General features: G+C 43.0%; 1 protein-coding gene across 4 annotated transcripts in view; it reads left to right on the top strand.

Moving 5' to 3' along the window:
• The first annotated feature begins 200 nt into the window (after positions 1-200).
• LOC139632260 (zonadhesin) overlaps positions 201-22,365 on the top strand; it is a 43,347-nt gene continuing 21,182 nt past the window's right edge. For 2 of the 4 annotated variants that reach the window (XM_071497096.1, XM_071497095.1), the window contains exons 1-38: positions 201-570; positions 2,562-2,702; positions 2,815-3,000; positions 3,266-3,337; positions 3,492-3,848; positions 4,295-4,492; positions 4,681-4,830; positions 5,469-5,648; positions 6,653-6,769; positions 7,816-7,965; positions 8,137-8,289; positions 8,499-8,714; positions 9,132-9,236; positions 9,840-9,984; positions 10,143-10,354; positions 10,488-10,706; positions 10,831-10,937; positions 11,357-11,510; positions 11,957-12,056; positions 12,266-12,438; positions 12,695-12,931; positions 13,080-13,264; positions 13,621-13,741; positions 14,079-14,229; positions 14,441-14,580; positions 14,806-14,952; positions 15,295-15,423; positions 15,880-16,035; positions 17,276-17,392; positions 17,528-17,689; positions 17,811-18,029; positions 18,295-18,465; positions 18,809-18,943; positions 19,690-19,905; positions 20,592-20,770; positions 21,067-21,169; positions 21,330-21,488; positions 21,589-21,751. In XM_071497096.1, the coding sequence (XP_071353197.1) occupies positions 345-570; positions 2,562-2,702; positions 2,815-3,000; positions 3,266-3,337; positions 3,492-3,848; positions 4,295-4,492; positions 4,681-4,830; positions 5,469-5,648; positions 6,653-6,769; positions 7,816-7,965; positions 8,137-8,289; positions 8,499-8,714; positions 9,132-9,236; positions 9,840-9,984; positions 10,143-10,354; positions 10,488-10,706; positions 10,831-10,937; positions 11,357-11,510; positions 11,957-12,056; positions 12,266-12,438; positions 12,695-12,931; positions 13,080-13,264; positions 13,621-13,741; positions 14,079-14,229; positions 14,441-14,580; positions 14,806-14,952; positions 15,295-15,423; positions 15,880-16,035; positions 17,276-17,392; positions 17,528-17,689; positions 17,811-18,029; positions 18,295-18,465; positions 18,809-18,943; positions 19,690-19,905; positions 20,592-20,770; positions 21,067-21,169; positions 21,330-21,488; positions 21,589-21,751 (6,251 nt within the window). In that variant the 5' untranslated portion in view covers positions 201-344. Of the gene's footprint in view, positions 571-2,561; positions 2,703-2,814; positions 3,001-3,265; positions 3,338-3,491; positions 3,849-4,294; positions 4,493-4,680; positions 4,831-5,468; positions 5,649-6,178; positions 6,358-6,652; positions 6,770-7,815; positions 7,966-8,136; positions 8,290-8,498; positions 8,715-9,131; positions 9,237-9,839; positions 9,985-10,142; positions 10,355-10,487; positions 10,707-10,830; positions 10,938-11,356; positions 11,511-11,956; positions 12,057-12,265; positions 12,439-12,694; positions 12,932-13,079; positions 13,265-13,620; positions 13,742-14,078; positions 14,230-14,440; positions 14,581-14,805; positions 14,953-15,294; positions 15,424-15,879; positions 16,036-17,275; positions 17,393-17,527; positions 17,690-17,810; positions 18,030-18,294; positions 18,466-18,808; positions 18,944-19,689; positions 19,906-20,591; positions 20,771-21,066; positions 21,170-21,329; positions 21,489-21,588; positions 21,752-22,365 lie in introns of those variants that run through there. The other 2 variants (XM_071497097.1, XM_071497098.1) reach the window with 2 other exon arrangements.

Below are 22,365 nucleotides of genomic sequence, written 5' to 3'. Positions count from 1 at the left end.
GAAAAGGAAAAACATGGGGCATTTAAAGAGTTGGAAATATCCTGGTTCTTAAATCAAGAATTTGTGCTTTCTAAGTTGAAGCTGTGTAGTTGATTTGATGGCAGCCGTCAATTTCCCACACACTCAGAAAGTGTTTTTCTCTCATATGATATGAATATGAATTCAGAGGCATGTTTAGTTCAAGTCTGCATTAGTTAAATAAATAAGTGTTTTTCAGAAGAGTGTTTTGGATAAGCTGCAGTGCGTGGGAAATGATTGACAGCTATTAACTCAAACTGCCCACAGCTTAAATGTCTAACTAGAACTGAAAGCCAAAATAATCAAACTTTATCAGTAATATTCAGATGGTTGCTCCAACATTCCCACAGGTAGATGTGACCTCGGGCGGTGTGTGTCCTGCAGGCTACGTTTGCCCACGAGGGACAAAATACCCCCAGCAGCACCCCTGCCCCACAGGGACCTGGAGCAGCATTGTTGGAGCCCATAACCTGTCCTCCTGCTGGCCCTGCCCTCCAAGACTCCACTGCAACAGTACAGGACTAAGCCAGCCTTCAGGAATCTGTGATGCAGGTATGAGAAATAGTTATCTGTTACATTATTGAAAAGCACATTTGATGTTTTAAAACATTAATTTTCATACTTCATTTTATGGAGGGTAAAGATGTCTATCTTTTCTGAAGCCAAAAAGTGAAATGGGAAAAGATTTTGTTCAGAGAGCATCATTACAGTACAGTAGTACAGGTTTAGCAAAGCGGTGAGAGAAGCTAAACGACTGTACTCTGAGAAACTTCAGCTCCAGTTCTCAGCCAATGACTCTGCTTCTGTCTGGAAAGGGCTCAGACAGATCACTAACTACAAACCTAAACCCCCCCACTCCATTAATGACTTCCGTCTGGCCAACGATCTGAATGAGTTCTACTGCCGCTTTGAAAGACAGTGGGACAAGCCTGACACTAACCTCCACATCAGAGCCACATCAGAACCCCCCTCCTCCTCCTCTACCAAAGGAACGTCTCTCTCTATCCTGGAGAGAGATGTCAACAGGCTTTTTAAGAAGCAGAACCCCCGCAAAGCAGCCGGTCCTGACTCTGTCTCTCCATCATCCCTGAAGCACTGTGCTGATCAGCTGTCTCCAGTGTTCACAGACATCTTCAACACCTCACTGGAGACCTGCCACGTGCCAGCCTGCTTCAAATCCTCCACCATCATCCCTGTCCCCAAAAAACCAAGGCCCACAGGACTAAATGACTATAGACCCATTGCCCTGACCTCTGTGGTCATGAAATCATTTGAGCGTCTTGTCCTGTCCCACCTCAAATCCATCACTGACCCACTCCTGGACCCCCTGCAGTTCGCCTACAGAGCCAACAGGTCTGTAGACGACGCCGTCAACATGGCTCTCCACTTCATCCTCCAGCACCTGGACTCCTCAGGGACCTATGCCAGGATCCTGTTTGTGGACTTCAGCTCTGCCTTCAACACCATCATCCCGGCTCTGCTGCAGGACAAGCTCTCCCAGCTGAGCGTGCCTGACTCCACCTGCAGGTGGATCACCGACTTCCTGTCTGACAGGAGGCAGCACGTGAAGCTAGGAAAGCACGTGTCTGACTCCCAGACCATCAGCACTGGATCCCCGCAAGGCTGCGTTCTTTCTCCTCTGCTCTTCTCCCTGTACACCAACACCTGCACCTCCAGCCATCAGTCTGTCAAGCTCCTGAAGTTTGCAGACGACACCACTCTCATTGGACTCATCTCTGATGGCGATGAGTCTGCCTACAGGTGGGAGACTGAGCGTCTGGTGACCTGGTGCAGGCAGAACAACCTAGAGCTAAACGCTCTGAAGACAGTGGAAATGATAGTGGACTTCAGGAAGAGCCCAGCCCCACCCACCCCCATCACCCTGTGTGACTCCCCCGTGGCTACCGTGGAGCATTTTCGCTTCTTGGGAACCACCATCACACAGGATCTCAAATGGGAGCTAAACATCAGCTCCCTCATCAAAAAAGCTCAGCAGAGGATGTATTTCCTGAGGCAATTGAAGAAGTTCAACCTGCCAAGGACTATGATGGTGAACTTCTACACCTCCATCATCGAGTCCATCCTCACCTCCTCCATCACCATCTGGTACGCTGCTGCCACGGAGAGGGACAATAACAGACTGCAGCGTATCATCCACTCTGCTGAGAAGGTGATTGGCTGCAATCTTCCGTCCCTCCAGGACCTGTACGCCTCAAGGACTCTGAGGCGTGCAGGGAAGATTGTAGCTGACTCCTCCCACCCTGGACACAAACTCTTTGAGACACTCCCCTCTGGCAGGAGGCTGCGGTCCTTCAGGACCAAAACCTCTCGCCACAAAAATAGCTTCTTCCCATCTGCTATTAGCCTCATCAACAAGGCTAGAGAGCCCCACTGTTGCTGATCAATTGCACCAATCACCAGAAAAAATTCCTTGTATGTGAAAACATACTTGGCAATAAAACTGATTCTGATTCTGATTCTGATTCTGATTCTGATTACTTCTGTGGCTTACGTCAGTAAATGTTGTATCTACTGATTTATAGGGTATTACTGTTCAGGAGGAGCCGTGTCTCCAATGCCCTCAGGTGGAGTGACAGGGGACATTTGTCCAGTTGGACACTTCTGTCCCATGGGCTCAGCTGCTCCTGTTCTCTGCCCTGATGGAACTTACTCAAACACTACAGGTATAGAAAAAATATTTCATGCACCAGTGTAATAAATGAGGTATGAAATTTTAAAATATAAAAAACAGATGGCTTTTCTTTTATCATTTCTTTCCTTTATTCTGGGATGAAGGGGCCAAAACATGTGATGACTGTCCCTCAGGGACCTACTGTCTATCAGGAGATGGTATTCAGCCCTGTCCAGCTGGACACTACTGTCTTGGTGGTGGTGTTGAAGGCATCCTGCCCTGCCCTCCTGGCACATACAGCCCTCAGTTTGGCCTCAGCCAAGTGGAGCAGTGCCTAATTTGTCCAGCAGGTGAGAGTATTGTCACATATTTGTCTTGAGTGCTCTGTCTGCAAGATACTGGGAAGTCTTCCATAAAATGTTCAGTGAGATTAATCAAATTTGAATGCATTAGATTGTGATTTATTTGCTGGATGTGTTGAAACCAATTGATTTAAACAAAGGCAATAATAGAAGATTATCACATTTAATTAACAAGAGGAGGAATACTTGATGATTAATGATGATTTCCATGCTGTAGTGCCACTGCAATGATGTTCTCCATTTTTGATAACAGGGTTCTACTGTGAGGACTGGGGTCTGTTTGAACCCTCTGGGCCCTGTCAGGCTGGTTATTACTGCATAGCAGGTACACATGTATGATACAAGCCCAGATGTGGACTTTTAACATGTAAACGACATGTCAGCCATGTCAAATAATCCATAAGCAGCTGTACAAATGCCTTTGTATTGCTGAACTGGACTGGACAAGTGAATTTAACTAAAACGTGCAACTTCTCAAGGTGTAAACTTTCAGAACCCAGATGGCAACTTCAGCACAGGAGTAGGAGGAGAATGTCCAAAGGGGAGGTACTGTCCTGAGGGTACCAGTCTCCCTCTGCCCTGTCCCCCAGGGACCTACTCTAACAGGTTGGTAGGCCAAAATATTACACATACATGGTCCTATGCATTTTACCATTTTTGTTTACTATGTAACTGTATATGTTTGTGTGTATGTTTTTGCAGCCTTCATCTAACAGACATCTCTGGCTGTAGTCCATGTCCAGCGGGTCACTTCTGTGGTACTGCAGGTCTCACTCGTCCATCTGGACTGTGTCAGGCAGGATTCTACTGTCCAGGGGGAGACACAAAAGCTACAGGTAGAATTGGAAAAATATTGATATTTATATTTTTCCATAAGAAGTTGATTTAATTTGTGCTTGTTATAATAATAGTAATAATAATAATAATATTAATTCCATTAGTCCTTTCTCCAGGGTAATCTTGGTTTGACCATCTTCAAATATCAACACAATGATTCACCAGTTCATGAATCAGTTATTATTAATGAATGTATTTCTTGCATGAAATGAAATAGTGGAGAGCAGAACTAATACATTATGTGTGAATAAAAAATCTTATGAATAGGCATCAGATAGAAGAGAAACAGATGCTGATAAATGCATGAAATCTGAATGTGTGAGGGTGTTTTGTTGAATGAATGATTACTGAATTAATCAGGGTTTATCACAGGATTCATCACATTAAAGGCTTAGAAATCATAATCTCAGTAATTTACCACATCTAATTGGTTTTTCCTCTCCAGGCTTAGAAAGAGGTCTTTGCCCACCGACTCATTACTGCCCCAAGGGCAGTGCAAGCCCACTTCCCTGCCCAGCTGGAACATATACCAACCTCACAGGCCAGTCACTGTGTTCCCGCTGCCCTGCTGGATACTACTGTCCAGAAAACACTGGCAACTTCACCATGTTCCCCTGTCCCCCCGGATTCTACTGCCCTGATGGTAGACTCACCAAAATCACTGTCAATCATAGTTGTGTTTCTTCATAAATTTACTGAAAACTTTGATCAAAACTTTGATTTGATAAACTATTCCCCTTTTACAATACAGGTAAAACATATATAGCATTTAAAACACCAGCATGGCACATGCCACCTGTTTAAAATCTAATTGTATTATTATATGCTTAGGTACTAGGCATGCCACCCAATTTCCCTGTCCTCGTGGATACTACAACCCAGAACCCATGACTCAGAGTCTGGACAGCTGCCTGCCTTGTCCTCCAGGACACTACTGTGAGAAGGAGAGGCTGACCAAAGTGTCTGGAAAGTGCAAGGCTGGTCAGTAATAGTGTCTTTGTTTATTTCTACCAAAGATACAATCACAGCTATACAGCCTAGTTTCTCAGTGTCAGGACTTTGTCCTCTGTGCGAGCCTATTTGTCTCTAGGGGTCGGCAAGCCAGTCCAAAGCAGTCTGCAAGACTTGGGGGTAGGGGAAAAAAAAGAGTGCACATTAAGCACGAAACATCAGGACTCAACACCAGCTACATCAGTCTTTATTTTACCTTTCCTCTTTATACATGTTTACTGCAATCTTTCAGCAACAACAGCAGCTTTTAAATAATCCCCTCTATAGTATTATTTACGTGCAAAGATACACATAAAAATGCTCCACATATCACATACATAAAATACATTAAAGTCTCCCATAAGCAGATATTTGAGCAGTGGGTACCTGCTTTATTTAGCCTTTTTTTTTCTCATGTATGACTCATCTCCCTCAAATTTGATCTGCACTGCTGTCTGCCTTCTCTGTTGAGCATCTTTCTTTACCCTTTGCTAAGAAAGTTATCATATGATCTCTACAGTGGTGCTACAGACTATTTCAGGAGCAAATGAGTTTGTATATAGAAGAAGTGACAGACACCAGTCAAAACTTCACCTTCAGTGTCTCTTGCTGTGTTTTTTTCCTGTCAGGTTGGTTCTGCGTGTCAGCAGCGTGGAACTCCCAGCCTTTTGACCTAGACAATTACACAAACGCCAACTGTCTATGTCCAGCTACCTCCACAGGGGGGCGCTGCCAGGTGGGTTTTTACTGCCCCTTAGGTAGCTCAGAGCCCCTGCCTTGTCCACCTGGAACCTTCTGCAATATCTCAGGTACTTAGACATTGATAATAAAATACCATACACAGTTGTCACTAGTCCACAGTCAGCATGCCAGTGATCTCTACTGCGGGTTAGCCATGTGCTGTTGGGCCACAAGAGTATTCATGTTTTCATTCAAACCAAAAACGGGCATCTAATGTCACAAATAAGTTCTCGCTTTGAACTTGTAAACAATGAAACAGTTTACACATAGTATTGCCTGTAAAGTAAGGCTTAGAAACAAATGAAGGTATCTGGCACAACTTTACCTTCTTCCAAGGTGCGTGGAGAAAGGAAAAAGTCCATACAGGTTATTTTGTGTTTTGAGTGTTTTTTTTTTTTTTTTTTTTTTTTTTTGAGGTGGATATATACAGTAGGTTTGGATTTCCTTCTGGTCAGTAAAGTTCTTGTTTACTTGTTCTGGCCACTATATATATGCTAGGGTTATGACTTGTACAATGTGTAAAATGTGACTTATGACATGTTATTTTTTTTTAATGAGAGCATGAGGGGTAAATAGATTCCATACACACATACACATTCCATACACACATTCTGATTCCCTTAGGAGTGTATTATTCTGTAGGACCTGGGGTGATCAGGCCTCCCAGTCAACAGCGTTAAGCTCTGGAACAGCCTTCCAGAAATTTTGAGAACCCTGGATTCAGTGGACTCTTTTAAAAAAGCAACTTAAAACCCATCTGTTCGGACAGGCTTTTAGGTAGCATGTGGTATTTTATGTCCTTAACCGGTGTCTTTAATCTCTTTTCCTCTTTTATGTTTGCCTGTATGTCTGTATGTCTAAATCGTTTTTTATTTTTGCTTCTATTTGATGTATTCTGATTTTAATTCTTCCATTTGATTTTATTTTTTGGATTGTGAAGCACTTGTGACTAGTCTCTGTGAAAAGTGCTATATGAATAGGTTTTACAAGATGTCAGTCTCTACTCAACTTATAGGTAATAGTTTTGGGTATATAAAATACAAATAACAAATGTACTTACGTTGCTCAAAAGGTTTGGCTCTTCCAATGGGTCCCTGCTCCCCAGGGTATTACTGTGTAGGAGGAGCCACTGAGGCCAGACCAACAGATGGAGAAACAGGCAGTGTCTGTCCACCTGGGACATACTGTGGTAAGCCCTGCTTTACTGCCTTGGAACGATTGTATCAATAAATTGCCAACACAGTTTTTAAGCCTATTAATATTTGTGTAGTCTGGTCCTTGGTGACATGGACAGTGCATTGGGTCCACAGATGTCTGGTATACTCACTTTAATATTTATAATTGAGTTTAATTGGGGAACAAAATCAAGGGGTGCTGAGAGAAACTGAGACCATCAAATAAGTAAATTATATGAACTGTATATCATAGAGCAACACAACACAGTACAAGAGTCTGATAAGTCCTTTTATATTTTACTTTATATTCAAAGGCAGCTCTTTGGAATTGATTTGAATTGTTTTTTACAGTGAGAGGGGCTCAGCCTTTTCACAGACCAAAGACATGCAAATTAGGTGGGCTGAGACTCTAGAATAGCTATAACTATGACTCAGGTGTATTGGACACCCTAAATTACCCATGGGTATGAATGTGACTCATCCTGTGTCTATTCGTGTTAGTCTGTTGATAAACTGTTCACCTGTGTAGGGTGTCTTAACACTTTCTGTCTAGCATCTCCTGTGTCACCATTCCTGTGTCTGCCCTGTTTATTTTTGAAATTCTGCCTCTGTCTCTTGCCACTCTCCCTCCACCCACAAGATGCTCTCTTGTCTCTCGTTCCCTAATCACCCAGTCATTACTGCCACACCCACCTCACCTGTTTCCCATTCCCTCCTCAGCTCACAGTAAATATACCAGCTGTCTTTCCCCAGTAATTTTCCAGATTGTTGTGTCATTCATGTTCTGCATGTTGTTGTGCTCTTACCTGTTTTGTTCCTGTACCTGCTCTCTGCCTGCCTGGAAGCCTTTACTATCACCATCACCTCTAATAAAATTCCCAGACTGTTCTCGCCTGCCTAGTCTGTGTGTGCCCTTGGGTCCTCCTTGCTGTTGTACACACCGTGACATCCTGGTATAAGCTACAGTGCCTTATAGTCTTGCATAGGCACTGGAGTATGCAAAGGCAATGAATGAACAGATGACTGAATAACAGCCCTCTCCAATTATTTCTCCCTACAGTTGAGAGCTCAGGAGAGCCAGAGTTGTGTCCAGCTGGTACTTTCTCCCCAGTGCCAGGACTAACAAGTGAGGCTGGCTGTCAGCCCTGTACCGCAGGGTTCTACTGTAGTGGAGAAGGTCTCCGGTCACCAACTGGACCCTGCACCCAAGGTCAATCCATACATTGTTTCATAAATCATTAGTGTTAGAAAACTTGTTGTTTCTGCAAGTTGATGAAATAATAATTGATAAAAGTATGGGTCTTTGCTATATTTGTTAAAGCTTCAACCTCCTTTCCATCCTTTTACACTCCACTGTTTTTTGTCTCTTGTCACTTGATAGGCTATTGGTGTCCTCCTGGTCAGGCTGTGGCTACAGCTCTGCCATGTCCTCCTGGCCACTTCTGCCCACAGGGTAGTGCAGCCCCAGAGCGCTGCCCATCAGGAACCTATCAGGACAGAGAGAGACAGGAAGCCTGCACTGTCTGTGGGGCAGGTGGGAGTCATCATCACTCTTTCTTTTACCATCTCAGCAGAAGCATTTAAAAAAGAAAAAAAATTATTTCTAAAGCAATTTATACTTTGCTTGCACAGGCAGTAATGAAAACAGCTCTCAGGCCACCAAGTGCTTTCTGTATTCATGTCCTCAGTACCTTCTCATACTGACATTGGTGATCTAAGAATAAGCATTTATCCTCTTTCAAGGTTCCTACTGTGATTGGAGACTGGGTCCAGCCAATGTCTCCTTGCCGAGGCCATGCCCTAAAGGACATTACTGCCCTGCAGGTACAGCCCTGCCCAACCAACACCCCTGCCCCATAGGCTCCTTCAACCCGAGACAGCGCACAGACAGCCTAGCAGGCTGCATGCCTTGTGCTGCTGGGCAGTACTGTCCCTCTGTGGGACTATCAGAACCAGCAGGTGAGAAAGAGAGATCTCTTCTTTTCCGATGTCTTCCATTTTCCTTTTGTTTTTCACAATTATTTTCAGCAGTTACACTAATTTCAACAAACATGCTACTGCAGTTTTCTGATGTTATTGATTTTTGAGGGTTTATGTAAGTCTCAGAATGAAGTTCCCCTGTGTCCGCTATAAATATTTAAATGTTGCAAATACACATTCTCACTTAATTCTAGTGCAGATAGCTTTGGATTAACTGTATTTGTGAACATTTTGAGATTTATCTCAGAGAAGTACATCTCTAAAGCTAGGCCAAAATATACACAAAACCACTCCAGTTGTTTAAACTCAGAAGTGGTGGTCTGTAGCATGTTGAGCTGCAGATTTATTTACGTTAGCACATACTGATAGTGTATTGTAATATTCTTCTGCCTCTAGGACCATGCCATGCTGGTTATTGGTGCAGAGAGGGAGCATCCTCTCCCAGTCCGCTGGACGGACTCTCAGGTTCCCTGTGTCCACCTGGTCAATACTGCCCCTCAGGTTACTGGCTTGTTCTCCTTTTGATAAGCAATCAGCCACCAGCAGCTGCTTCAGTGCCACAATACTGCTGATGCCTGGAATTTATCAGGCTGCAGAGGGTTACAAAATAATGGTTTTTGTAATCCAGCGCTGATGCAGCTTGTTTTATATAACCAAATTTATACTGCATAATGCTATTAACATTCTACCCAATTATTATTCTAGTGGCTACAATGTTTTATTCATGCTAATTACCATTTGGTGGCCAACAGGAAGTCCTGACAACACTTATCTTGTAACTTTTGAGACTGTTTTCTTCAAATTAATTTGTGCATCTGTTCTGTCTGACTGAGGGCACTGACCCATGCTGTAAAAAAGCTGCTGCAGGGTAAAACCTGCCTTGTTGTGAGCTGCTCAATGCTGCACGCAGCAGTGGTGCTTTATAAGAATGTCTTACTCTTAAATTGCACTTAAATTCTGCTTACAGTGTGTAAAACATTGTCACAGTGTATTGTGTCAGAAAACCCAATAAATGCAACATTCTTGTCATCTTTAGCACATTTCTGCATACTCCTCTGTTTACTGCAGCTGAAATATGAGTTGGTATTTTTTTCATGTTTACAGGCACCACTGCTCCCGTGGCCTGCCCTGAAGGAAGCTGGTCAAACAGCAAAGGCCTGCGCAGCCAGGAGGACTGCAGGCCCTGTCTGGGGGGATTTTACTGTGACTCTTCTGGCCTCACTAAACCTAGTGGACCCTGCAGTGGGGGGTACACCAGACTCTTGAATAAATAAATACTACCTCTATTATTATTTAAGAGAAGAGTAACTCACAAAAAGCCATTTTATCAAGTAGGTTTCAAAACTAGTCATCACTGGTGCATTATATTTTTTGTAGACTTTTCATACTTTGGTGTTTCCTTTGCAGATATTACTGTGTCGAGAAAGCTGTCACACCCACCCCTATGGATGGAATCACAGGGGGACCTTGTCCTGAGGGTTACTTCTGCCCAGAGGGAACCGTTCAGCCTGTTCCCTGTGATCCAGGCACATATGTTGCTGTTACTCATGCTACTCAGTGTGAGCTCTGTGTGCCAGGCTGGTACTGTGTGTCTGGCACTCTGTACCTTTGTTCTGCAGGTTTGTGGTCTACTGTTTTGTAAAATAAATATATAATAAATTATAATTTTATGAGATTGCTGATGCAACACTGATTTAAGCAAAATTTTGGGGTCTTTTATATATATGCTTGTTTTTGTTCTCTGGCCTTCAGGCTTTTACTGTCCTGAAGGGACTGGATTTGACTTGAGAAGCTGTCCAGAGGGAACTTACGGTCCTGACCCAGGATACTGGTCTGTCTCTCAGTGCAGGCAGTGTGACGGCGGCCATTACTGCTCTTCCAGAAATGGCACAGCTGTCACTGGACCATGTCAGGAAGGATATTACTGCTCACATGGAAACATCTCTCCACAACCTCTGTCACAGGCTGCGGGTAAACACACATGCTTACCAGAAATGCACTGCATGTTCAGAAATTTAGGAAATACAGTACAGTATTGTCTGATATAGGCACATTTGCCTGATTGACAGCCTTTGCTCCCTGTGTCTCTCACCAGGAGAAGGAGGGCCATGTCCTGCTGGTTATTATTGCCCCAGGGCCACTGTCCATCCTCTGCCCTGTCCACGTGGAACATTCTCTAACCTCACCAAACTAGTCTCCCGGGTAGCTTTGACTCTATATCACACTCACATATCTCCAATGGGACACTGGGACATTGGGAAAAATGTAATTTTGAAATAAAAACTGGCATAAATGTAAAAATGTTAAAATAACATTTTCATAATAGTGAGTTGGTTAGATATGTTGTCAGCATTTATTATATTAATATTTATTTCATGTCATGTTTGTGTCCATACAGCAAACTAGTTGCTGTATGGACTATGGTCAGTAGCCCTAGTTTCCCTACCCTTTACATTATATACAGTAACTTACATTGTTTTCTTTCTTTCCTTGTGTCAATATCTAATCCCGAATCAATGTTGCAATGAGGTGCATCCTCTTTTTTCATTTTCTAACAGCCTCTCTGTTTTTGTCTCCCCATCTTCTTCTTTGTCTCTTTTGTCTCTCTCATTCACTCTCAGGAGGATTGCCAGCCATGTCTCCCTGGTTATTATTGCGATGCTGTGGGGCTCTCTGTGCCTTCAGGAGAATGCTGGGCAGGTTTCTTCTGCCTGGGGGGTGCAGATCGTCCTGACCCTCTTTTGGGAGACAGCCATGGAGGACCGTGCCCAAAAGGTGATCAGATTGCTCAGAATTTATATATATCTGTAACCCATTTTTCAAAAAATGAGAGAGAGAATTGTCAAGATAGAATGCATAAAGACAGTCAGTAGAAAAAAACAAACAAACCCAGGGATAATGTAATCAGATACCTATTGCTTTGACAGGAAATAGAAACAAAAAGCAATGCTTTGCATGTCATTGTGGGACAACAAAGGAAAATGGAAACTGTAAAAAAAACAAGTAAGTGTAAAATTTACATAAGCCCAGAGCCAACTTAGTGAACAGGTAAACAAAGCCCTCTTTCAAGTTAATAGGACTAAACATAAGCAGCTGCTCTGTTGACACTTGAAATCGAACCCTGTCCCCTGTGGTATGTGCGTTTCTGTGTGTGTTTGTGTGTGTGTGTGTGTGTGCTTGAGTGTGCATCCCTTGCTTGACTCTTGTCTTCACACAACCAGGGTTTTACTGTTCTGAGGGCTCTGTGGCTCCTCAGGAGTGCCCCCTGGGAACCATCAGTACAGAAGATGGCCGAGCCAGCTGCAGCACCTGTCCCCAGGGGTAAACACTTTATCAGCCACACACAGTTGCTCAGCACCAAAAACATATTCACATTTTCTCATATGAAGCTGATGGGAAAGCTCTTAAAAGTACATGTTTTTGAAAGGCATACCTATATATACAGACAGTCACAATTACTGTACATTCAAGCCTTGTTGCCACCCCAGAAGCAACAAACTAAATTCTTACTTTCTTGTCTGTCTGGATAGTTTTTATTGTCCTGGCAGTAGTAATGGCTCTCTGTCGGGCAGTTATGAGTGTCCAAAGGGTCATTACTGTCCGCCCGGGACTTGGTCCAAAAACCAGTACCCATGCCCAGCTGGATTCATCAACCCCTACACTCGGATGGCAAAACCCCAGGACTGCTTGCCTTGCCCTCCAGGTCACACATCATTTACTGCTAATGAATATTAGTTTCCTTAAGCTTAAGTATTTACCCGGGGTTTAGAGTGACCTTGACAGTAAATTGTAATTAATTAATTACACTTCAGAAAACAGCTGTTATTAATAAAAACTGTGATCGAAAGTAGCAAAATTTCAACTGGAATTCAAACAGTGTACTGTGTACTGCTTGCTTTACATTCTCTGTTTTGCGCAGTAATTTGATAAATTTCACTCTTTTCTTCCTCTCAAACCAGGCTCCTTCTGTGTGTCCCCTGGGAAGGGTGTTGCATCAGGCCAGTGTAGCGCTGGGTACTACTGCCTCTCTGGGGCCTGGTCACCCACACCACAGGATGGAGGGACGACAGGTGACAGATGTCCTCTAGGTCATTACTGTCCCCAGGGCTCCTCAGTACCACTGCCCTGTCCAAAAGGACATTATAGCAACAAAACCAGGAACAGTCATCTCTTCCACTGCCTGCCTTGTCCTCCTGGTTGGTACTAATTTATCACATATTGTATGCGTTAGTGTTTGAATATGTGTCTTTTATCATTAGAAGATAAAGATTCCATTACCTAACAAGAGATAATCTTGTCTCACAATGTCTGTGACTGCTTAACAGCGGTGCTTTTGTTTTGTAGGTTTCCTGTGTGTCACCAGAGGGCTCTCTTTCCCTTCTCTTGTCTGTCCAGCTGGCTTCTACTGCCCAGGTAGAGGAAATGCCAGTCAGCAGGCTATACCCTGCTCACCTGGACACATGTGCCCACCTGGATCTGATAAGCAGGTATCCTGCTTGCCAGGGACCTACCAGGCGTTATCAGAGCAGGTGAGGAAGTAGAGTAGTCTACTAATATTCTGATATATCCTGCAGTCCCAAATGCAAGGTGCACCTACCATATAATATATTTATAACTGTCTTATACAGTATTTAGCTTGATAGACTCTCTAAAAAAAATGGAATAAATACTTTAAAAATTATTTACTCTACAACTCTAAAATAGTGCTGCTGATTGTCTGTCTATGACCTATATATGACCTATATGTACACAGTTTATAGTTTAGCCTTTGTCATCTCCAACACAAGCATCTAAAATGGTCTGTTAATATCAGTGAATATCTGTGGTCATAATTTTGTGTTTGTCCTGTGTAGGAAAATGATGTGTGTAATTTGCCCCTCCACAGGCAGAGTGTGTTAAATGTCCAGCAGGATTTTACTGTGCTGGCTCAGTGGATACTGACACTGGGCATGTGTCTGGGACTCACACTCCCATGCTGTGTCCTAAAGGACACTATTGCCCACCAGGTAGGATACAATAGTCCAGCTACTCTAGTACATTAATGGCAAATGTGCAATGTTATCATACCATGTCATCAGATATAAACATATGTAGGACACATTTCATGCTTCGGGCTCAGGAATATTCATTAACTAATAATGTGGTGTATTGCATGCAAAAGGCTGCTGAATATTGCTCTTGTTTTGTGTGTAGTCCCGAATAAGTGGCTATAACAGTAAATGGCTCTCTAATTATGCAAATGGCCATTACAGAGCATAATCAAGATAAGGATGGTCGTCACAAAATGTCCTGTGATGTTTAGTTCAGGACCATCTGTAGATATTATATGCTATTCATCTACAGGAACGCAGTCTGGTGTTGCATTCCCATGCCCAGCTGGTGCCTTCAGCACGCAGATGGGCTTGTCCAATAAGTCGGGCTGTGTGCTCTGTCCTCCGGGGAGATATTGCAGTTCCTCAGGACTGGCTGCCCCCACAGGGGTCTGCTCTCCTGGGTAAACAGAGGCAAAATGAACACATACTTCATCATGTTCACAGACAGACCATGAAAGATATGACATCCTGTTTGTGTTTAATGCTGTATCCCTGTCTATAATTAAACCTCCCTTATGCTCTGTCTCTCTGTCTGTCTTTCTCATCTATCACTTCCTTTATCCCACATCCCCCTCTCAATCACCTCTGTCCTCATCATCTCGCTGCCCCCAGTTACCTCTGTATCCATGGTTCTGTTTCTTCTCAGCCAGAGGAGGGCCCAACAGGAGGCCGCTGCTCTTCAGGGTCCTACTGCCCCCAGGGTACCAGCTATATGGTTCCCTGCCCTGCAGGCACCTTCAGCTCGATAGATGGTGACCTATGACACTTAGTTATTAAACAGACTGTTGTTATTGATGACATTTGAAGTTATTGATGGTGTTAAGTGTACATTTTTGTAATGAAAGAAACCTTCCCATCAAAGAGCCGTTGCTTAAAATAAACCAATTGGATATACTTAACTGTACAGTTATTCATAGCATATTACTTTACAGTTTATCTTCAGATTACATATTTGAGCTGTACTCTTGGTTTATCAGGGGCAGTTTCAATAGAAGCATGTCAGCCCTGTCTGCCTGGTCATTACTGTGCTAAGGTTGGCCTCACCTCCCCATCTGGGCCCTGTGACCCCGGCTTCTACTGCACAGAAGGATCCAGAGTCGGCACACCTTGGGGTAATATCACAGGTAACCGGCTGCTTCTTCTTGCCCTTCATGTAGTATTAATAAATGCATAGCAACCATTTTAGAAATGGTATTTGTACTGAAAAAACCTATGGTAATCTGACACAAGCTTGAAAAATACTGTGCTGTGCACCTTTTTCAATCACTGCACTTCTGTTTTTGTTTAATATCTTTTTGGCCTTTGATACCACAGTGCTGCGGAGGTCTCAACAGAACATTTACCAGTCCCCACCACTTTCTCTTAGTTGTATTTTTCTTCCTCGCATTGCAGAAATTGGCTCTGGCATTTGAGTTCACTCGCTAACTTAATGAGTAATGACATCCAATAAAGGTCTATTGTCTCAGTTGCAGGAGATACCACGTCTCCATCCCCACTTCCTGGCGATTCAAACCTGGGTCAGTTCCATGGTGATGTGTGTCCTGCAGGCCACTATTGTCCTAGGGGGAGTGCAAAGCCAAGCCCCTGTCCTCCAGGTAGAAAAACAACATATCCAGACAGAGCTCTGAAAGAAGTGGAAATTCTGCCTGTTAGTCTGTATCTTGAATGTGTCGTTAAACAGAAGTATATGTACAACTCCCCTGTCATTTCCCTGAAAGAGGTGTGTGTCTGACCTCTCACTTTTTATTACACTTTGTGCAAATGTAGTGTACAATACCATAGAGCCCCCAGAGGTACAGTATAATGACTTAATGTATCCAGAACTTCAGAGGAGGTTGTAAAACCTAATGGTAGTCCAATAAAACTGTCATAATGGTCAGCTAGCCATTTAACCGTGTGAATTATGCCATGCTATCTCTCTCTCTCTCTCTCACTCTCTCTCTCTCACACTCTATCTGTCTGTGTGTGTGTTTCTGTGTGTGTGTGAAGGAGAAAAAGATATGAGTGGTTGACTTTTTTTACTCACATCATAATTTGTCTCCTCCATAAAGGTACTTTCCTGTTGAAGTCTGCAGCTGAGTCTGAGGCTGACTGTGAAGTTTGTTACCCAGGTTTTTACTGCCCCTCATGGGCTCAGATCTCTGTTGACCTCCTCTGCCCCCCAGGGTGGTTCTGTCCACCAGGATCAATGTCTGGACATCAGCCAGGTATAGTACACATCATCAGGGGTTAACCACTGCAGTCTTTGCACTTCTTTTTCTTTTATTACACAGTGTCAGGTCCACATACAATAAGTCTGCTTTCAAATAGTTTTCCAAAATATGCTCACATGATGAAGTCGGTTCAGAAGACCAAACTTTACTTACTCCACCCAATGTAAAAGGTTGTACAGTAAAGCAACTTTTCATGTGAATGATATTGCACATTTTCAGACAAAGAGAACGGACAAAATAGTGTTAAAATGGTTGTTCACTGAAGTAAAGCAAATTGCAGTTGCACATACATTAGCGATTTGGACATGCTCAGTATGACCTTTGTCATTTTCCTGCAAAAACCAAAACGAACAGCACTGTTTTCAAGTTTGGGACAAAGAATTTTCTGATAATTCAATCTAAGAAGTAGAAATTTTTTTCTCAACCCGTAAAAGAACACCTAATCCTTAAATTTGTCTGAATATCTAAAAAAAACAATATTCGAGATACATGGTTTTCATTGGACAGCCTTATCTCTTTTGGTCAGTTTCATCATAACTAAACACATTGGGTAATTTTGCAGTTTAACTACTGGCACGTAAGCCTTTCAGGTTGGAACTGTAATATGCTGCTTTAAGGTCTTTTCCATGAGGTGTTTGGATTATTTTTGTCGTCCCTCTCAATGTGGTTGTTCTGTAACTGGTGTAGTAACTAGTCCTGTGACTGGTGGTGTGAGCGTGAAGCAAAACTCATCCATTACTTGCCTAACCCAACACTGCATGTACCATGGAGGTGATTTTAAGCCTCAGATGAGCTTTCCTCCTCCTCTAACATTACATGCACACCTTGAGTTTCTTTGAAAGGCATCCTCATCCCCTTTTCGCCTTTTATCGAGAAGACATTTTGCTAATTTGAGCATGAAATGACCCAGAACCTATAAATAGTCTCAAGCTCGTTGCTGTCAGAGTCAGGGCACCTGCTGCTGAGCCTGCTTTCTCCTCTCCTTGCCTCCCACAGGATTTCCATACAGGACGAATACCGCTCAGAGTCACTGTCTTCTTCATTGCTTTGTTTCCATGGTACCACACTAGGCATAAACCAGCTATCCATTTCCATGAATAATAGCCACCTTTGGTGCACTTAGGATAAATCATTTTAGTACTTTTTTCTTATAGGTACATTACTTTTGTTTCCATTGTAAACTAGGAGGAACCAGATGAGGGTCTGAACTTTTCTTTGTCTGACTGTGTCACAGGATGTCAGTGCCCACCTGGCCATGCGTGCCCACATGGTAGTGCTCAGCCAGCCATCTGTAGCCCTGGCACTTTTCAGTATTTATCTGGACACTCAACTTGTAACACCTGCCCACCAGGTAATAAAAAAAAACAAAACGCTTGTATCTTCACATTTGTAGACAATAATAAGACAATAATATTTTAATAACGTACGCAAAGAAACAAATGTGACCTGACGGTTCATGTATAATGAGATACAACACCTTGTCCAGGTTTCTACTGTTCAGAGGGTTCATCGGTGCCATCTCCGTGTCCGACGGGCCGTATCAGTCCATCAGCTGGCAGGACGTCCCTCAATGACTGCTCCCCCTGCCCCCCTGGCACCTTCTGTAACAGCAGTGCTCTGATAGAGCCATCTGGACTCTGTATCTCAGGTTTGGACAGTAAAGTAATACACCCTGGGAAACCGTGTCATAATTGAGCTACAGTATAAGGGTTTTCCTCTAAATATTGCAGTGTTCTCAGTGAGATGTCTAACTGTATTCTCTACCATAGGACATTTTTGTTCCCTGGGGTCCACTGAGCCTTCTCCTGTCTCCCAGCTTTATGGAGATGTTTGTCCCATGGGACACTATTGTCCTCAGGGTAGTGGGTCACCAAAACCCTGTCCTGTTGGCAGCTTCCTCTCAGAGCCTGGAGCTTCCTCACCCTCTCACTGTCACCCTTGCCCCTCAGGGAAATACTGCCTCAGTCCTGGAGCCTCACAGCCGACAGGTGAGAGATTTCACCAGGTTTCCATTAGTCAATGAGTCACACTCAATTTGGCAATCTTAAGTATAGGGCCTACTGTGTAAAATCCACAACATTTCATGTTTCAGCTGTAAATGCATGAAAGCACAGATTCAGACCGTTGGATCACTGCCCAAATCTTTGATTTTTGTGTTTATTTATTTCATGGATTCAAATATTAAAGAATATAATGAAACTAAAAGATCTAGATTCATGCTTCCATCGCTTTGATAATCCCTCTCTGTGTTAGGTCTGTGCTTTGCAGGTTTCTTCTGTTCTGGAGGTTCAGATAGCCCCACACCGCGTGCCAACTCTTCTTTGTTCAGCTGTCTTCATGAAATACTGGAGGTTTATGCCATGAAGACAGACACAGCCTTCTGGATGCACAATCTGTCCTGCTTCAGTAACTCCAGTAATTCAGGTAAAACATGGCCTTCTTCAGTTTGTAATAACATAGTAAAAGCTTTCAATGAAAGGGCAGTACATCAGTTTCTTCATACTATTCAACCAGAATACAGTGCCCTATGTGTCATGAGAAGTGTCCTTCAAAGCTGCAGCTTTTCAGTTAGACCGTCCCCCAAAGTATTCTGCAATTAATCATTGCCTTACAGTGTTACATTGTAGAAGGATGTTCCCTTGACATTCAAAACTGTTAAATCAGTATGCTGAAAGAGAAGAGTGGCTCCTCCTTGGTTTCCTGTCTGCCAGACAAAGATATTAACTCAGACATCTTTCATGCTTTTATCTGCCATGTTCTATTATAGGGAGAGATGCTAGGAAGACCGAAGTGGTAACGGCGCCACGGGCTGATTCAGACCATATTGTGACTCACTCACTGCCATGTCTCAAGAGTCCACATTATGCATGTTCCACCTACAGAGGAGATATATGCCCTAGGGGTGGGTAAATCCTCACAGGAAACTTGTGCACTTGATATGATGCTTTGTTTTCCCCCTTAGGCATACACGTGATCTTCCTTGCTCATGACATGGTAGTCCCACTTACTGTAATTGCTGTGACGTATGACTGATTTGATCTGATGTGTGTGTCTCCAGTGTATGTGGCATATTCCAGCTTTGATACCACTTCATCTTGGTTTTGTTAGAAAACACTTTGGTTTGGAGCCTGGTTTCTTTTCTTTCATGGTTATAAACAAGTCAAGCGTTACAGAAAAGGCTTTGTCAATTACACTCCATCATGAAATTATGTTAATGGTTCAGTAACTCAGTGAAGGAAGCAGAAGATAGATGCTAATGGTTATGCAAATGGACTTCCTCTTTGCTGCAGATGGACCTCACCCTTGAATGTTCAAATTCCACTGTTTGAAGACTTGAAAGCCTGAATGCTGGAGTTGGAGATAGTTGTGTGGTGATGTGCATAAAATGGCAACACTGAAATAAAGTTTCTCTCAGACCAGCAGGACAAGGGTTTAAATTCTGTAGAGAAAGTAATTACTGTCCCCTGGAAAAAAAGGAATCTGGTGAGCAAACTTTAAATAGAAGCAGAAAATTATTGTGGGACTGAAAAGTTCTGGGTGCGACAAAATCCTCTATCTCTAGAGGGAGTGTGTGAATAAAATCTATTGGGCTATTGGTTTTTCTGAAGGTGATTTATTTGTGATACTTTTTTTGTGGCTATTTTTCAGGGTTCTATTGTCCCTTGGGCTCTGCCTACCCCCAGCCCTGTGAGGCTGGCTCTTACTGTAACCAGACGGGTTTAGATGCCCCTGGAGGCCCCTGTGCTGCGGGATATTACTGCCCAAAAGGCTCTTTAGACCCCCATGCCACTTCTTGCCCCACAGGACACTACTGCCCTCTTGGAACTCCTCTTCCTCTGCCCTGCCCTCGTGGAACCATAAAAAGTGAGATATTGGTCTTTTGTCATATGGCTATAATTACTAGATTTATCTAATAATCTCATTCACTCTTTGTTTTTTATGAACTTTTTAATCATCTAAGGAAACCATGTAATATATCCTTTGAAAAGTGAGATGGGTCTGTAGTTCCCTGCCTTTTTTCGGTCATGAATTAATGATGAACGTGTAATCAGACACAATGCTAAAATGAGAAATACAACACTTAATCCCCTTTGTTGCACACTTTGTCAGTTTTTCCTGCTAATATCCTGACATGAACTGGTGTCTATCTTTTCAGTTCAGTGATGTGGAGAAACATGAAATTCCATTGAATCCTTTTTCTTTCCCTTTGGGTGCCCATGAATAATTTCAGTGACAAAGTGGTTTAATCGTGTAATTGTATTCTTGTCTCGCGGCGGACAACTAGAATCCTATTAAAATGTGCTGGAGCTCCTTTGTGTGGTTATGAATTAGAAACTGATGGGGGGAATAGGTATATACTTTGCATCAAATTAACATTGTTATCTATTTTAATGCTTCTATTACCTAAACTTACAATGTGTTTTTTTTTCTTATTTGAAAGTCATCAAACACTGTGTGCACATGGATGTGTAGATAAAATGGCAAACAATTCAGAAATTGAATTATGAATTCAGTTCCAACCAATATGCGTACTGTGTGTTACCCATCAGGTTCCCTCTGTGAATCTACAGTTGAGGCTTGCCAGCTGTGTCCTCCAGGTCACTACTGCCACCAGAGAGGCAGAGCTGAGCCGAGTGGCCAGTGCGCAGAAGGCTATTACTGTCCTGGGGGACAGAGCTCTGAGAGACCACAACAACATGTCTGCTCAGTGGGACATTATTGTGAGAAGGTCAGACATCCAGTATTAGTTTTCAAGCTACTGTCAGTCATCGTTGCTGAGTATTATATGTGAAGTCTCTGCATGAGTCCTCCTCCTCAGATGTGTTTTTTTCTGTCATGACAAGTATATTGCTTCATACTACACATCCTAAGTCAATTTATGTTTTCTTCCTATTTTTCTTGACTGTTTCCTCTCCCTATGCTGTGTCTGTCTCCACTGTTGTTGTTGCACCATGATTATTCCTGGTGATGCATATTATTTCTTAGATATAAAGTCTAATACAACTAATTGAATGTTTCCTTCAGGGCAGTGTCAGACAGGAAGCCTGCCTTCCAGGCAGCTACCAGCTCAGACAAGGCCAGGGCAGCTGTGAGACATGCCCTACTGGTTACTATTGTCAAGATCAAGGTAAAGCTAATGGGTGGACAAATTGCTGGATGACTTTAGCAGCATTGAACTTTGCAGCTGGAAATATATATATAATATTTTTAATATTATGTAATATTAAATCATGGTCAGTTTTCTAAGAAATTAAAATTTCTTTTTGAATTCTGTTCCTGCACATCAGGAATGACCCTTCCTCTTCTCTGTGAGAGAGGATTTTATTGTCCCAGTGGATCAGCAAATCACCGTCCCTGTCCAGAGGGGACCTATGGAAACATGTCAGGACTCGCTGAGGAATGGCAGTGCTCACTGTGTGACCCTGGGATGTACTGTAAAGGAACAGGTACAATGCAGACACCTGCAGTTTATTCCAGAAACAAAGTAAATGACTGCACTGTTATAGGGGTAATAAAAAATCTTGCTTGAATGATATATGTTTAAAGGGAGGACTTTCCCCAGTGGGCCTTGTGCCGCAGGGTTCATATGTATTTCGGGAGCCTCTGAACCTTCGCCATCAGATGCTCTGACTGGATTCCCTTGCCCTTCTGGCTTCTACTGCACTGTGGGGACCTCTGTACCAAAGCCATGCCCAAAAGGAACATTCAGGTTCATATCCTGCAATATGTCTATACGCTGTACTATATACACTCACAGAGCACTTTATACTAATACTAGGTAGAGCCTCCCTTTGCTCTCAAAACAGCCTCATAGTTGTCAGTCATGGGTTCAACCAGATATTGGAAACATTTCTCTGAAACTCTGCTTCCTGTTGACATGACTGCATCAATTCATTTCTACAGATCTGTCAGCTGCACATTCATGCAGCCAATCTCCTGTTCTGCCACATCCCAAAGGTGTTCAACTGGATTCAGATCTGGTGACTGAGGAAGTCACTGATGTAGACAGAACTCATTGTTGTGTTAAAATCAGTTTGAGAGACTTGTGCCTTGTGACATGACACATTATCATGCTGGAAGTAGCCATTAGAAGATGGTAAATTGTAAATTGGCTATGAAGGGATGCACATGGTCAGCAACTATACACAGATAGGCTGTGGAATTCAAACCATGGTTGACTGGTATTAGGGGGTCCAAAGTGTGGAAAGAAAACATTCCCTACACCCTTACACCACCGAGACCGGCCTAGCCTGTTGACAGAAGGCAGGCCGAGTCCATGAATTCATATCTCTAAGTACTATGAACCATAATATTTACAGGAGA

This window comes from Trachinotus anak, unplaced genomic scaffold, assembly GCF_046630095.1.
Source record: "Trachinotus anak isolate AG129_WGS33_773 ecotype Australia unplaced genomic scaffold, CSIRO_AGI_Tana_v1 ptg000014l, whole genome shotgun sequence".
Taxonomy (NCBI): Eukaryota; Metazoa; Chordata; class Actinopteri; order Carangiformes; family Carangidae; genus Trachinotus; species Trachinotus anak.
Note: the sequence above shows the minus strand (reverse complement) of the source record. Positions and strands in the feature narration are given on the sequence as shown.